General features: G+C 44.9%; 1 protein-coding gene across 4 annotated transcripts in view; it reads left to right on the forward strand.

The window, feature by feature from the left end:
- The first annotated feature begins 567 nt into the window (after positions 1-567).
- The window catches only part of ctif (CBP80/20-dependent translation initiation factor), a 46,533-nt gene continuing 29,691 nt past the window's right edge, over positions 568-17,409 (forward strand). For 2 of the 4 annotated variants that reach the window (XM_076757874.1, XM_076757877.1), the window contains exons 1-7: positions 610-775; positions 9,478-9,713; positions 9,879-9,950; positions 11,387-11,509; positions 12,212-12,285; positions 13,288-13,392; positions 13,493-13,571. In XM_076757874.1, coding sequence (XP_076613989.1) covers positions 9,537-9,713; positions 9,879-9,950; positions 11,387-11,509; positions 12,212-12,285; positions 13,288-13,392; positions 13,493-13,571 — 630 coding nt within the window. In that variant the 5' untranslated portion in view covers positions 610-775; positions 9,478-9,536. Of the gene's footprint in view, positions 776-8,939; positions 9,087-9,477; positions 9,714-9,878; positions 9,951-11,386; positions 11,510-12,211; positions 12,286-13,287; positions 13,393-13,492; positions 13,572-17,409 lie in introns of all 4 variants that reach the window. The other 2 variants (XM_076757875.1, XM_076757876.1) reach the window with 2 other exon arrangements.

Consider the following 17,409-nt stretch of genomic DNA (forward strand, 5'->3'; position numbering starts at 1 on the left):
AGCCAGCTGTTTACTGTCACATTGGGGACTGTCACCATGCACAGTTTTATGCAGAAAAGCTCCTGAACATCAGATATATTCAGCTATCAAGGAGATTCAGAGTTTGGCATTATGTGCCAGTTTTAAATTTTATATCATAGACGTTATAAAATGACTTTTGCATATTTATTCTGTTGGTAATGATACTGTTATCATTTATTTCCATTAAAGGTGTCAAAAATTTGTGTTAAGTTGGTCAATCTGTGATAAGATTGCAATTCTAATAAATAAATATGAGTGTTATACTTTTTGTAATTTAAATCACTGATTATTTTGGCTACCATGTTGGTTTTACGTCACAAAGATTCACGTGAGGCTCACGCGGCTGTTTAAGTCTGTTTCTCTAAATTAAAATGGTGGATAAAAGGTGTGTTCTGGCCATGTTTCACTTGATCTCATTTCATTCATCTCTTGCTGCTGTGTCAAAACTGTCTGCCCAGCATGTAAGGAAGCAACAATAAAGGACCAACTGCTAATCAGCTAGCTTACTTTGATACTGAACCACGTTTCCCACAATGCTTCACTCTTGGGTGCACGTGTCAATGCTGCCAGCAAACCGGACTGAACGTCACATTCCTGCATTCCCTTTTTCCTCAGTCTGGGACGTCGGAGTTTGCTACCAGCAGATAGCTAATCCTCTTCCCCGCTTCTCTTTTTGGGAAACGGACCCATGACACGGCGGATTTGATCTCAGGAGGTGATCCCGGGTTCCCCAGGAGTCACAGTCTCACTTCGGGTAGGGATTTATCTCATTATAAGCCGGTGACGGCGTCTGTTGGTCGGAGCGGTATAACCGTGGTAACCAGATAACAGTTTTACAAGATGCGCCGGATTTGCTGCTAGTTGTCGCTGTGGGTGACCTGGTTATGCTTCGAGCACTACTAGCAGACCTGTTGATGTAGCTGAGCTGACGGAGGCTGCGTTGAATTCGTAGCGTATGGCCTGTTGTTTACTGTTGTACTTCAGAGCTAGCTAACGTTAGCCCGGCTGGTTAGCCGCAAATCTTGCGTCACCATTGTTACCGGTGCTACGCGGGCACCAGGGTGTGGAGGCGCCTCCAGATGTGGCTTTGTTACTTTGACAGCGACATAATGGTGCAGTCATTTGGATATGGTCGCCATAAACGTCCTGTTAAGACACACCGCTTGGCTAACAGATACATGCAGTGCTAGCATAGCAGACAGCATGGGCGTGGTTACAGGAGTGTAAAATAAGGGGGGGCAAACTGTATGGTAATGATTCAATCATTGTGATCACCTTTACAATCAGCTTGGTTTCGGTAACGTTATACTTCCAGGGCAGGAACAGCAGGAAAAGCCGTGTGAGATGTTAGATGTCAGCCTGCCCTGGAAAGGAGCTGAGCTTGCTGCAGCTCAGCTGTTGACCTCAACAACAAAGACTGGATCACAGCTGCTGGTAGTCTGTGGCAGACCAGAGGGAAGTGACAGACCTAGATATCTGACAGGGGTCTGTCATCTCTTATGAAAAGTAAGGCAGATACAAACCGTTGTGTAGATAGCTGGTTTGCATGATTTTCAATGAACTGGAATCAGATGGGACAAAACTAAACGAGGTTGAATGTGTGCTGGAATAAACTTGTCCTTGCTACTAATCAAATAAATCAATACAGCTATATGTCATTACTCATACGTTGTAAGTTTAAAAACTTTCTAAACTAAGTGGCCTATCCTGCAGTGTTTGGGGTATACTGAAGTCCAGCTTGCTCGTAACATTCCTGAGATTCCTGCTCCTCAGAGACTGATTTGATCTCTGACTTCAGCGAGGTAAAGAAATGTGTGCGTGCCACCACAAGTCCCTCCCTCCTAGGCCCTCCTGACTGGAGTGAGACAGGATTTGTGTCGCTTTGATGCAGGAAAGCAAGACTAAATTTGAATGATTTATCTTCGACAGAGAGCCTTTTCAAGCAGAGCGTGGATTGATGAATTGGTAATCAAATATATTCAGTCCTGTTTAGAGGAAAATGTGTTCCTTTGATTAGAGGGTATCTTCACTGTGTGTGATCCTCTCCCAACTCGCCTGTCTGCCACAAGTGGAGGCACATGCTAATTCATCAGTCTGTTTAGTTGCAAGTCAGGTTTGGCCAGTGTCTCATCCTGAGCCGTGTATTCATTGTGTTTTCATTAAACTTGGCAAAGTGCCTAGCGTCTAAAGTCTGTCCAGACTGATGAAGTCTTCTGTTGGCTTTTTACCTTTTGTGAGCAGTCAAACGTGTGGATTAATTAAAAATCTATTACTTATGAAACAAATGTCAGTAGATGGAACGTAATCATAGCCCTGTTTTCCACGGCCCTAGATGTACTTGGCCAAAGTTAGTGCTTGAATGTGGGCCTGTGCTTGCAGGATATTTTGCATAGAAGTGTATGTAAGAGACCTCTGAACATGTATCCACCTGGTGACACAGATAAACAGCCACAGATAATGTTTGCACTGGTGAGAGTGAAACAGCTAAAAGTAACACAGAATAATAAAGCGTTTTATTCAGATTCACAACTCTTAAGATCGTCAGTTGAAATGTTGCCTTTTAATTCTGACTCTGTAACGACTTGCACAGATTATTGCACAATATATAGGATTTATCCACATAAAATGAATCATAGGCTTTATCCAAACCTTGTAATTGCGTGTAGGTGTGTGTTGATGACTGAACCGCTTCAATCCTCGTGACTGCGGCGGCACGTGAAATTAGCTTAAAGTAGCTTTTTGCTTTGGGTCCTCTTGTGTTCAACTGATTTAATCTGTGAAATGGTTGATCATTGATCAATAGGTGCACCCTTATAATGTAACCTTTTAATTTCTTCAGACTTTCCCAGACTACATTGCAGCAACAGTGTTGCAGACTCTTTAAAGTCAACTATAGAGCAGTGAAATCGAAAAGCTGTGATGGCCTTGTCACTGTAATAGAAAATCAAGTGTTGCTGATGTTTAAACTTGACCTGAAACACAGCTTTATTTAGACCATCTGAGCGCAGTCAGTGCAGTGTCATCACCTCAGTGATCTGCAGTCCCAGCACATGTGATGTGATGAATTGATGAATGAATGAGGCTGTGAACTCTGCCCTCACAGGTCAAACGGTGACAGGGAATGAAAGATTTGAGGGACAGCGTGCATGCCTCAGAAATGGGCCTAGTGTTTTGGGCTGGGACGCACACCCAGTCATACACCTGCAGTGTCTGGGAGACTGGAGGAGGAGCGAGCACAGCTGCATGTTATGGAGAGAGTGGGAGTAACCTGCAGAAAACTGGAACACCCTGAGTCAGCCTGCAGAGAAGAGATCTGGCCTCGTTTCGGTGGGAACTGCTGCTCATTTCGGTGCCTGAGGTGTATGGATGAGTGAGCGGGGAAAGAGAAAACGAGGAGAAGGAGATCACATGGGTGGTGATTGATGAAAGTAGCTTATAAGAGGAGAGATATCGCTTGATGGCTGAGGACACAAGGCCGTTAATTTAGCACACAGCCTGTGTGTTTTGAACACAAGCGTTTGCAGGACCATTGTCACAGTTGTGGTCTTTCTACCGCCGACCTTTGGTTCTCGCAGTTACTTGTTTTGTCATCATCTCGTGTGTTCAACCCTAATCAATGACAGCCTCAGCTCTGCTGCCGGCTAACCTTTGTTGCCTCTCTTTTCACCTTTGTTGCCGTTCAGCTTTGAGGCCTCAGAACTTCTACCCACGCTCCATACATGTTGTGAAGCCCCTGAGCTGAATTACACACCCTCACTTGTTTGCCAGGATTCTGTATACATGTGTGTGTGGATCTGGACAGAGTAGCATTGTTGAGCTATTGTCCCAACAGCTCCACAGTACTGCACATTCCCAGTCCTCTCCCATTAGGTCACTGCAGGGGTATAGGGGGACAATGGGGCAATTGTTTTAAGTGTACACACACACACATATGCATGCACATACCCTTGGATCCCCCCTCTGTGGCATGTTGGTCAGTTCCTCTAGATTGAGGCCAGCTCACACTGTATGAGTAAACACATTTACTCACAGCAGCTTGTTTCAGTGAATGAGAGGCGGGAAGTACAACAGACTCCTTTGAAGTTAGTCGTAAGTTTTGTTCTGTAAACACACATTGTACCAGTTACAACTTGGTGTAAATGCTATTTTCTAGTTTACGGCTACTGTTGCTCTCCAAGCAGAGGAGGCCTGTTTTGTGGAGTGTGTTGATAGCGTGTGTTTCTGTGGCATCTCACATGTGTGCCGCCTGAGTTTCTACATGCCTCACAAGAGGATGAAGAGAGGCTTTTGATTTCCTTGCCATAACTGACCTTTGGCACTATTCAGCAACATGTTACAGGTGTGCCACCTGTCTATAGTGTCACTGAAACATTGCAAGTATTTTGCTCATGCTCTGAAAGAAGAGCAACTACCCAAATCTTCTCCAAATCTAATTTATTTCTACACATGGTCATACAATATGTGCAGTGAAATACAGGGACTCCAAACAACTTTGGACCCATTCAATTTCATGCATCCACATGCAGACGTATATCATACAAACAAGGTCACAACGGTTTTTTTTTTGATGCTTTGCTGTTTGCAAATGATCACAGTCTTGCTGTTGCTCTGTCTAATCTATTTGCTAACGTGCATGCTCACAGCTCCCAGCATATATGTCAAATGAATGCTTAGACTCAAAGACGCCATGCTGCTGTCCTGCTGTCAAGAATAGATTACTCCAAATTATATTAAACCCAAGTGTGAGTTTGTTAAGCCCGCCAGTCAGTAGTAGACCAGATTAGACGTATTAGCAGCTCTCGCTGCATGGGGTGAGAACATTTACTTGGACTCCAAGTGGGGAGACTGGGTCTCATGCGCTGCTCTGTTTGGGTTGTGTGGATTATGGTTCATGCTGTTTGGCTGTTATATAACTATATCAAAGGCTGCAAATCACTGATGGCTCAGAGCTTCTTTTGCTTTCAGTATGATGTATGTTGTGTTCTTTTAGTATGCCACGATACAGCCGGTGTGATTTGTTAGAAGTTTCTAGTGCAGTGGTATAATGTATTTGAACCCCAGGCGACAGTGGTTTAAAGGGTTGTTCTGCTTTATGCTGCAGTTTCATGCATGATTTCATTGCATGCGTTTCTACATTTAGACACACAGTGTAACTGCAGTCAATATACGATTTCTTATCTTGCTTAAATCCATATTATATGAGAAATAAGTGTGACCCTGAGTTGAGCTTGTTTCAGTGACTCAGAATCCACAAAGTAACACCAGACAACAGAGAGGGAAGCATAATCCTTAACATCCTTAACAGGGAAAAAGGCCAATAATGAGTAAGTCTTAGAAAAGTACTGGGCATGCTATATGCTGCACTAACACCTGGTGATGAGTATGCAAAGCCCCTCAATCACTGGGCCTGGGACTAGCTATGTGTTCATAATCAATCTGCTCTCTGCTCCTTGGTGAAGCATCTTATCATGAAGTATGGATGGTGTAGATTGCCATTTGTCTCAGCCTCTCAAACAAAGAAACAGTGTGCTGTCCAGTGCCATGCTGTGTCTGTCTGGCCAGTTTTACTATGTGCCCGGATGGTGCCGGACTTTGGACGCAGTCATCGTCTTGGTTGTACTGTAGTACATGCTGCTTTGCATTTTACAGTCTGGATCTATCTCTGCTGGCCTGCAGTGTCGCTGGCTGTCGCTGGCTGTCACAGGGTTGTAGTGCTCCACTCAGTTAACTCAGTAACTTGCTCTGTATATTCTTAGCCTGGTTTCCAGACCTCTGAATCACTGCCCACGTCTCTAGAATTGTTCAGCTGCTCAAATGCTCAGTTGCCAGTTTCTCAGGTACATGTACAGTATCTAAAGCTAATACAGTAGTCCTTCACCTAAAGTCTTGTTTTGACTCTTAATGCTGTTAAATTATACTGTTTCTAATAATTGGTTCACCCTGTTTATATCAGTAGGAGTAGACTAAAGTGGAACACTACTTCATGATGTCGCCTGGATAAAGCGTTTTAGAAGGGCTAGAAGTCAAGTGTTGGATACTGATATGCTAGTTCTTCAGCTATGGCACAAAAATGAAGCTAAAAGTGTGGCCAGGACAGTGGCAGGCAGCTCTTTATTGGAAAAGCTGGTCGGATTTACGGGGTGGACAGCCAAAGGGTGGAGACAGGAAGGAGCAGGGGAGGAGTTTGGGTATGAGGGAAGGAGAGCTGAAGGATGTAGTCTGAGCATTAGAGGGCCAGTGGGACAAACAGACAATGGCCAACGCCACAGCCCACAGACGACCCACGTGACAATGTTCACAGTGCGATGACCAGCGCGAGAAGTTGCTCATCAGGCTTGACTTCTTTTGGTTTTGGACTGATGGTTGGATAAGACAAGCATGCGTCACACTGGGCTTTGGGAAATTGTGATGAGCATCTTTTTTTCCCCACTTTTCTGACATTTAATGAATCAACAGCACTTCTATGACATTGTTTGACTCACTTTGGGCAGTTTATAGGATCAGCATCGATGCCACAGAACCAGCGACATCATCTTCTTCCTAGTCAAAAACCTGACCATTACCCAAAATTCAGTTTCGCTTATGCTTTCGCTCATCATTTGCATCGGGATCTTGTTATGTGAGAGCCCAGGTCATTGCTTTGTTTTACGGTGTGTGTATTGGCAAGACCAGAGTTGTGTTCGGTAAATGTGAGATGCCTTGCGATGCTATTTGTGCTCCTCGCACTGCAGAGTCACGTCTCTGTTTAGTCAGAGGGGCCAACAGCCAGCTGTCCTTACTTGTGTTTGTTTTTCTCGTGTATGCTTCATACAGTAGCCTCTTCTTTGTCAGGGTCCCAACCCCAAGCTCTGCCTCTTCCTTGCAGCTTGCAGGGTAGTTGGGCTTGGTGACTCTCACATGTCTGGAACATCACACTGATATAATGTGAGGAAGGCAAACTTGTTTCTGCTCCACCACCAGGAGAACATTGATGTTATTGTTACTAAGCAGAAAGATAAAGCCCCTGTGAAGGCAAAGCAGCCCAAATTATTTGAAAGAGCACCTCAGGTCTGGAGCAGTGTGTTACAAAACACAGCAGGATCAAGAGGACTTTGAATCAGGTCTCACAGAAGCAGTGTTTACTTTGAATATCGATGTTATTTTGGGTGACTTTAAAGCACGCACTGGCCTGGAGATTTTTTTCTGTCCTGCACATGACCTACTATGAAAGTATCACACAGAAGCTTAAAAAAAAAAAAACCCTAGATGCTTAAAAGACAAAAAGTCAGAGAGCTAGATGAGGGTTGCATTAATGGATGGATCAATAGCTATTGGCAGCAGTTTCCTCTCAGGCAGTAATTCTATACTACATGTCAAGGACAAGAGTAGGACATCTGACTAAGCTGCAACTGCCACCAATATGCGTCAGTGTGTTGTAAACATCCAGACTACTATTATTGAATGCTTCTCCTTTCATTTAAAATGGGTCGTAATGAATGGAGCTCTGCTGCATTCACATCGGGACAGTTGGACGCCTCAATGACACGAGCTGAATGCTAAAAGCTTTGTTAAGCTAAGATTTAGTGCAGGGCTGTTGCGTTGAAGTGTGGTACTTCATGAACTGTAGCTTAGTCGTATGGTTAAGTGAGAAACTGCACAGTATGACCGTGCATGGTCATGAAGACGAGGGTGACTGAGGAGCTGTAGCCTGGTTCTAGAGCTCTGCAATCGCTGCTCACATATCAGATTTGCTCAGGGAGTGGAGTAAATGAATGAGATGAAATGAACTGGAGTGTGGCACGAATCGAATGATTGGATGAGGTCTCTACTTTTTGGAGCTGAGCTGTGACAGACAGCGTTGCGACATAAATGGTCTGAGTGTGGGGCAGCAGGTGATCTAGCACAAAAACTGGCCGAGTAGTTTAATTTTACGTTGTTGTATGCTCTCAAGTCACCATGAACACTCAACTAACAATAGGAATAAGTAATGAATCAAAGAAGAAAAGAGACATGTCTAAACTTTAATGCAGAGATGAAATTGGTGCAGATGTAACTGGTGTACATGTGTGTGCGTGTCTGAATATGTACCGTATGACTATGCTTTTACATATTAAAATACATAGACAGTAGCTAGAGAAGGTTATGCATCATGTGGTGTTTGTTCCCTGAGGATAAAGTACGTCTTCAAGGCAGCCGATGCTCCTGTGGCCTGCTAGCTGCAAATCACCAGGCTAATCAAAGGCCCGGCATCAATGTGTGTATGGATTATACTGTTGACACGTATGGATTATACTACTGACACCACAGTGGGTCAAATTAGGACACGTTGACCCTGCAACATAGCGTTCGAAGATTAAAGCATTAGTCCCAATTGTACAGAAAGAAAAGCAGTATTGTAGTGATGAGTAGGGAGATTTTGATGTGCTGAAACGTCCTTGAGCCAGAGACTGGTTCAGGTTCCAGTTCCCTGCTCAGCAGGCGTGCTGTCCTGTAGCTGACCCTGAGGTCTGATCTTCCAGTGGAGAGTTGTTAGGATGTAGCACTCCTCATTACGACACCATTAGAGAGCCCCATGTCCCAAACCAAAACAAAGGCTTTAAACTTTGTGCGGCTGACTTGTTGGCTGCAAATGCACCGGGCTCCCCAGCGAGTCCCCAGGGCTCAGCAGATACCATTCTGCGTGCTCCAGGGCCATAAATCCTCTTTGCATGGCTGGTGATCAAGCCATGATGGAAAGGAGCTTAGTAGCAATAGACAGACAGGCAGGAAGCTGCTTCCCTGTTGGCCAGGGGGTCATGTGATCACAGAGGAGCGAGAGCCAGCGGGGAAGAGGTGGAAAAACAAAGAGGGAAAAGGACGTGGAGACGTGTCTGATTGACCAGAAGGAGTTTGGACAGAGGAACAGGCTGAGATGAGTCACAGGTTTTTCTTTTTTCCAGCAGATGGATTTGATGTAATCTGAGTGAAAAACACAACCTGAACCTGCTGTCTTACTGTTGGACACTTTGGAAGCGAGCAGGGCAGTTTGTTGACAGCTGTGAGGTCATGTGCCTTCAGTGAGTGTTGGGAAGTTGAGGGGGACCAAGGTGAGAGAAAGACCTGTTGTTCTTGTTTAGTTTTTAGGGCTGCAGCTAACAGTCATTGACATTATTGATTAATTTCCTGTTATACTTTCCCTCAGTTTAAGGAGATGCATTCAGATCAATATCATTTATGATAAAGAAGGCATAAAATCATCATGTTTGAGTAGCTGGAACAGGAGAATTTTGGCATTTTTTGCTTGATAAATGATTAAAATGATTAACCATTTCTCAAAATACTCACTGATACATTTTTGGGTCAGTCATCAAACAGATTAATGGACTGATAGTTGCAGCTCTACTGCTGCTGTACTCAACAGGTTGATGCTGCCGTGATGATTTTGGCATCACGGGCGATGAACGTGGAAGCTCACTCCTCTCTCTGTATCTCCTCCAGGTCACTTTCCTCCTTCCCTTCCCCTCCTCCCCCTTCCACCCATCACAGCGCCGCTTGCCATGGAGAACTCTTCGGTGGCGTCCGCGTCGTCCGAGGCCGGGAGCACGCGCTCACAGGAGATCGAAGAGCTGGAGCGCTTCATCGACAGCTACGTGCTGGAGTACCAGGTGCAGGGGCTTCTGGGAGACAAGGCAGACGGAGACTTGGACTTGGACAATGGTGGCAAGGTACCACAGGTCAGAGCCTTGATACGTACACGGATGCTCTCATTAGTCCCATATCTGTTAGCGGCGGTGGTGATGTTTGGTACAGACTCTGGTTTGTAGCTTCCACCAACACTGTGACTGGAAAACAACTATGGTGGAATTAAGAGACCTTCTCCCCCCATTTCTCTCCTGCAGTGGACAGACGACTATAACAACAAGAAAGATGGCAGCTGGACATCTTCACGGGGGAGAGGCTCATTCAAACCGGTAAGTGTGTGTGTGTGTGTGTGTGTGTGTGTGTGTGTGTGTGTGTGTGTGTGTGTGTGTGTGTGTGTGTGTGTGTGTGTGTGTGTGTGTCAGCCTTCTGCTTATTTCACAGCTCCAGGGTTTACCTTAATTGTTGTATCGAATAATCATTCACAGTCTAGTTATGCGTAGCGCAATTATGATTCTACCCGGGGGCTTTCGTGACGGTTAAAGCGACCCTGCAGTCCGTCATGAGGGCTGTGATGAACAGAGGGATGAACCTCAGTCTCTTTTTCAAAAAGTCATCTTGAATCAGTCTTTATTGTACGTCAGTGTTTGGACAATGACAGAAGTAACAGATGGAGAATTCATTTGTTTCAACCTGAAACTGTTTCACAGTCAAAAGTGAACACGTGTTCGGCATTTCTATCAACTTTTTGTGTGTTTCTGAACTAATAACTGAAACTATGCTGGTTTTTCTGCTGCGTTTAAAACAACACAAATGGGATTTAAATGCTATCATTGTGAATAATGAGCGTCACACAAATTGGTGGCGGTTGCTGCCCTGCAGACACTATGAGAGCAGGCCTAGTTTTATCCATACACACGGTCTCAAAGCATCCGAGGTGTGAAAAATCAACGTTTACGTGCTTTAACCGTCCACCAGCACCCTGACTCTACGGCCTCGTCCATGTCTGCGCTCATCCAGACCTTCTGGCCACTGGAGCGTCACATTCATTAAAGTGTAGTTTTTGCTCTGCTCTCAGCTCTGTATGTTCACATTAGTCTCTCCCTCTCTGTCAGCTGCTCAAGTGAATGATTAGAAGAGACTGTAACACCAGCCTTAAGCGATGCACGGCTCATGTTTGCTTGTGGTTGCTGCAGACAAAGTATGTTCTTAATGACTGACATGAGATACTGTGAGGCTGGAGCCAGTAATTGAATAATCCTAAATGAATTACCATTCAGTTAGCCTGCTAAATATCTGCGTGTGTGTGCTGCTCTGCTCTGACTGCACGGTCTACAGTGATTTAGAGTATTATTGCTCCTCAGAGATTCACTGGTATGATTCACCAGGAAGTGAGTGGTGAGGGAGAAATGGCGCGGGTGAAAGGTTTAGAGAGAGCGGAGTGATCCGAAACACGAGGGAGGTGAAGAGAGAGACTGGAAGTATTTATATCAATACATAAAATTCATTTTTAATGCAGCAAAATTAGGCAGCCTGTTTTAACGTTCAGCTGCTGAAAGTATAAATCCGGGACTTGGCGCTGAATGGAGACTTTTGACGTCCCTGGTGGTTTGTCCTCCCTCACAACAATCACAATCAATTTAACAATAACAGAAACAAGCTCAGTTCAACACATTCTGAACTGTGCAGCTTGTTGTTACACTCCTAATGTGCAAACAGAAGAGTAAAAGCAGCGACGATTTTCAGTCCTTTTCTTTCAACTCCGCAGGACGAGTGGGAGCACAGCAGTAACGGCAGTACAGGTTCCAGACCCAGCTCAGGTTCTCGACCAGGATCCGGCTCGCGCTCCGGCAGCAGAGGCAGAAACAACCAGTTCAAAGGCCCTGCCAAAGTACGTGTGTGTGTGTGTGTGCGTGCGTGTGTGTGTGATTGTCTGCTCTCTAACTCCCACCCACTCAGCATTCCTTCAATGAGAAATGAAAGGATTCTTCGTCTGTCATGTGACTCTCGCCGTGCTCATCCTTTCCCCTGGGGTCTTTATCCGTCTTTGACCACACTGTAAAAAGTGAAGTGTAACTAAGATGAAACACATGAAACATGTCACCACAAATCAGATCTTCACCATCATTAGATGCTAAAGGGATGCTCCACTGCTTTTGCACATGAAGAGCAGTTTGTTTGTCACGGGGAGCGCCGTGAAAGCAGTTCAGTATAATGTCTTCTGTTGCTTTGAAACGGCTTGATAGTCTGAAAAGTCTGGAAAAAAATAACCCGTGATGTCATCAGGGCCTCCTCAGGATTGGGTCTGTATAACCTCATGTTTCTGACAAAAGCAGTGTTACAGACCCGGCGTGTGAGCTCTGGCAGACGTGGGTATTCACCAGGCAAGGAGTTGCATTATGGGAAGTGGAGGGTCTTTGATTCATTTCTGTCCAGCTTACTTATCTTCAATTAAAAAGTCAATTAAAAAATACCACATGCAGAATAGTTCCAATCATGTGCCTGTTTTTAAATGTTGAATACAAGCTAAGTGTCTTATAGTCGCCCTGAAACTGACAGACATCCTTTCCTTCTCCCCATGTGTGCTGTCCAGAACGGGAACAGAGACGGCTCCTTTGACATCCTGGGGACAGACATATGGGCTGCCAACACAATGGACTCACACGGGTACGTGCCTTGCCGTCTCATAAAACCTAATATGTTGTACAGTCTGCTGGCTCTGAATTCCAGCCATAGCTGCTGGAGGGTCACATGACTGATGCAGACACACAGCCTTTGGCCTTTTGCACACACACTTTGAAACAGTCCAGTTTCGAGACGCTGGCGTTTAACATGGGCTTCGGGAGAGTCTGATATTAGCATGAAGTATATATTCCACGCATTCTATCCCGCTAATCAGGAAGCTGAGCTGCGGAGGCCTCCTCCTGTGTGACCAAATCATTCTCAGAAAGAGAGCTCAACACCGAAACTTAGCGGAGAAACAAGAAAAAGAAAAGGCAAAGAAAGGAAACGAGCGAGACGTAAATCAATTACACTGGAGGCAGGACGGGTTGCCATGGTAACAGCCGCGCGGCAGCTTCCGGCCACGGTGGCACATCTGAGCCGAGGAGGCGGCTCAGTAGGATGATGTCAGCAGCTCCCCCCGCGTGCAGGCAGAGGGTGGACACTGGACCCCAACCTGATCCACACACAGCATTCTGTGTGCTATCAAAGGCCCCGAAGACCTGCTCTGTCCATGAGTGTCGGCCTCTGACACGAACACAGAGATTTCTCCATTTCTGTTTCTGTGTGTGCTCTTCTTACTGGTTTGGAGTGAGTAACAACCAGTCCAACCAGTCACATACGTCCATGGTTCAGGATTTACCAAACCTTGTGATGTAGCGGTTGTGTAGCTGTCCTCATATCTGATCAAACCACACCTGCACAGTGTTAAACCCTTAATAAAGAGCAAAGGATGTCTTCTTCCTCACTTCAAATATGATTGTTAATTATTTAGTCGTGATTATTTCACGTCATAGAAAAATAATTTGGGTTTGAAAGCATGTTTGAAGCTAGCTTATGTTTTCCTCTGTGTAACACGTGGACGTCTGTACTCTTGAACAACTTTCCTCTCTGTCCTCGTGCTGGGATGCTGCTGCCTCTCACCTCTAATCTGTCTCTTGGTTGTAGGGGTGCAGGCTGGGACGTGCAGCCAGAGAAACTGGATTTCAGCCATTTCCACAGGAAACACTTAAGAGGAACGCCAAAGCACCTGCCACACATTGACAGAGAGGGGTAAGCTCCGGCTGCGCTGCCTCAGCTACTGTCGCCTGTCGCTTGTTGATCGTGGATGGTTACAGTTCATGGATTGTGTCTCTCTCTTCCTCTCTTTCAGGATGAACAAGAACAAATTTGAGGAAGATGACGGCATAGACATGAATGACATAGAGAGGTTCTTGCCCCACCTGCGCTCTGTAAGTCACTGATTTTTCTTTTTTTTTGTGAAATGAAACTCTTCTACACTCTGATATGTAACACGTCTTCATGTCCACGTGCTTACTAAACTAGCAGCTTTAAGTATTAAGTATCTGAAACACTGATTGGACCCAGTGGACCATGAACTTCAGACTGGAAGTCTCTCATCAGAGCAGCAACCTAATAATTCATTAGTTGTTAGAGAGTGACCCCTGTTGGCGTAATACATGAATGACAGGTGCAGTGAACAGGATTTAGATGCTGCAGCTGCACAGAAAAATCACCACAATATGAAACATGTTCAAACCATAAAAAACACATTTCCTGCCTTAAAATAAAAATATTTGTAACTAGTTTTCTGTTGAAGAACAATTAATTCATACAAGATCAGTCTAAATAGGTTACATTTATGTTGCGTGATGGTTAATTATAAATTAGCATGTGGTGACACCTACTGGTTAGAAGCTGAACTCAAACACTGAAAGTGCATTAAAAACGTTACACTGCCCCCTGCTGGCTAAATGTATGTACAGCATTTCCAGATTGATCCACTGAAGCCGACAGCAAAGTGATGCAGACTGTTCAGTTCAGAGGGAGCGAGCAATTTCAAGCTTTGGGCCTGAAGTTAAAGGATAGGTTCACATTTTTCCAAGTTTACTTCAAAACAATTTCTGCATGTGCACTGAAAAGAGCTGCTAGTTACTGAAGCAGAGACCAATTTGTGCACTAAAAAGACGACAACTCCACTTCGTTTGGCTGCGTCAGGCTTCTCCAGCGAGGATGAACGCCCTCTGTGTGCGTATATTTCACAGTCTGAAGCTAAACGTATATATGAATATAACTAGTTTTGCAGCTGTGTGTACCATTGCAGGCCACAATGCATTCAGTATTGTGTTTTCCAAGGTGATTTGTGATTCAATGGGGTGGCGGAGTTCACTCCAGTTCACCAGTGTCACCCTCCTCTCTTCCTCCCCTGCTCTCTGAGCCAAAATGTCTTCCATCGTTCACAGCGTTTGAGCCACGGCGTCTTCCTCTTTCCTTCCCCTCTTGGCTTCTGAGCCGAGCTGCTTTGCGCCTCTCAGCGTGTTTCAGCCAAGATGGGCCCTGTCTGCGCTACCAAGATGGCTTTCTCATTGTATATTTCCTGAGCCAAGATTTGCCGTTTCCGTTCATTCAGTCAGGGCCAACAGAAAGACGGGGTCACCCACGTTTGCCTGGTGTGCTTGGGATCGGATGTGTGTTGGTGCCTGACACAGTGAGGTCAGAGACACGGAGCTGAGGAGTGACTGGCACGTTTTCTGTCTTTGTGTCCGTCACACTCCTCCAGCCGTCCTCACAGAAGCTCTCTTCCACACTCTGTCTTCGCTGGGTATCAAGCCCTGGCATCATGCAGCGGCATGCCGGACCACTGATGCTCACTTGTTTCTCATTTTAATGAGGCCATCCACTGACAATGCCCCCCTTGGTTCATAATGGCCCCCAAGACAGCTGGGAGGGCACTTAAGTTTCCATTTTCCTCTTCCAGGGCCAGTAGTTAGAGAGACCACACTGCAACATAAAACGCTCAAACCACAATCACTGTAAACTTCAGTTGAACTGCAGCGGAGTGGTTTGCAATCAGGAGCAGGGACAATCTCCACAAGTTATTTTTGATCATGTCCAATGTCCAAGTTTCCAGGCTAATCCTGAACCAGTATCTCTATCGAAGGGGAAAAAATGAATCGCATTTTAGAGCACTGACTCATTTTTGAGTCTGTTGTCAGTTCCACAGCAGCGTTGCATGTCAGTATTAGATCGAGACTCTATGGAGAGATACTTCGTGGTGTGTGTGTGTGTGTGTGTGTGTGTGTGTGTGTGTGGATCTGTCTTTTCTGCTGCCACTTTCAGTTTTGTGAGACAAACGTGTCGTCTTTATGACTCTAAGCAGAACCGTATTATGTGGCGGGGGATTTTTTATTTGTTGCTGTTAAAGCACATGACTGACTGTCCGGTCTCACTTGTTGGCTTATGGAAGTGACGAACTGTAAAAAAGTACATGTAAGTACTGTACTTCGGTACAGTTTCGACTTGCAGGGACTTTACTGAATTCATTCATCTTTACTTCCGTTTCACGCTGCCTCACACTTCGTTTCCGCTACGTTTCAGAGGGAAATATTGTACTTTTTATTCCACTACATTTATCTGACTGCATTGGTTACTTTCCAGATGAAGGTTCCTCCTCAACAAGGTACAACAATAAAATCTTATAAACAATTTATACATTGATGCGTAATAAAGTCATATATAATAATATTTACTGCAGAAACGCTCCTTTTACTGTCATACATTTTGCTCTCAGTGCTTCTGTACTTTTACTTCACTATGAGTTTGAATGCAGTACGGATCAGCTCAGTACTTCCTCCACCACTGGCTCACGGTCAGAGTTTGTTCCTAAGAACATATGTTGATCCTCAAAGTTCTCGTGCCACATTTATACATTCAGAATCCGAGTAACCAAGCAAGAAGAATGAAACGTCTCTGTTCCCCAGTCATCACCTCCAGCTACTGTGCTGCAGGGCTGCATTATCCAGAGTCCCTGTCTACGTTCCACACATCCAGCCAACATTCACTTCCCCTTTCCAGGAGCCAGAATAGACTTACAAATAGCCCTGGGATGTGGAAAACATCTCATTTGTGTGTGTGTGTGTGTGTGTGTGTGTGTGTGTGTGTGTGTGTGGGTGGGTGTGTGAGCGACTCAGTAAGAAAGGGCTTCTTCCTCTTGCCCTCGGATTCTGCTGCACCTCTGCTGGCCTCTCAGGAATGTAAACCTGCAAACACAATGACCCTGCCTTCACGTCCAGTGTCAGGACGGACCGACAGAAGCATCCCGGGGTCAGAGAGCGAGGTTTTGATCTGTGGATTCGTGCCAGGTGTCGCATGGATTCTGAATAACATCAAACATCAACCGTATGAGCGCGCAATTTATTGTCTTGACAGTTCCAACATATAAAATAGGAATGAAATGAGGCAGAAAACCAGTGAATAGACATAAAATCTAACGTGTACATTATGTAAACATTATGGGATCAAGGATAAAAAACTAATTATTGGAAAATGTTGATAGGCCGATCAATAAAAATGAGGTTGAAGAAGCAATTTAAAGAAAGATCCTCAGACGGGGGAAATCTCAAACAAACCTTCGATGCTTTGAGAAGTCTTCACCTTCTCAAAAGCACAGAATTAAACACGTTTTAGTGATTTTAGTTTTCCCCGGGAGGCGCTCGATTTTTACACCCCCGCTCCTGTAACATGGACGCTCGACGCTGTTTGGCTCATCGACACGATCACGTCAGCATGATCCTCAGTGTTGTGACAGCCACATCTCAACGTGTGTGTGTGTGTGTGTGTGTGTGTGTGTGTGTGTGTGTGTGTGTTCTCAACGCTTACTGTATCTGAAACGATGCCAGCAAACGTTTGTTTAACCACACATCAACAGCTTTTTCTACGTGTTAAAGGCGCGACATGTATTTTGATGAAAACATATCATATGTTCCACGTCATGACGCACATCGATCCTTCTGGACCCATTTCGATGAAATTCTGCATTTGGTCACATTTCTTTCACCTGTGTTTTTTTTTTTTTATTCATGGTATGACTGTTGTGATCTGATGGTCTTTCCCATGAGGTAGAATTTTTCCTGCCAAGGTCAGTGATGGAGGCACTGCTCAGATCCATTATGTGAGTAAAAGTACTAATAACACGTTGTAAAATTACTCCGGTACGAGTAAAAATGGCCTGTTTACTTACTGTTTGCTTTCGGGATATCAAGTAAATTTCAACAAGAATCAGTGTTTTGC

This window comes from Chaetodon auriga, chromosome 19 (genome assembly GCF_051107435.1).
Source record: "Chaetodon auriga isolate fChaAug3 chromosome 19, fChaAug3.hap1, whole genome shotgun sequence".
Classification (NCBI taxonomy): domain Eukaryota; kingdom Metazoa; phylum Chordata; class Actinopteri; order Chaetodontiformes; family Chaetodontidae; genus Chaetodon; species Chaetodon auriga.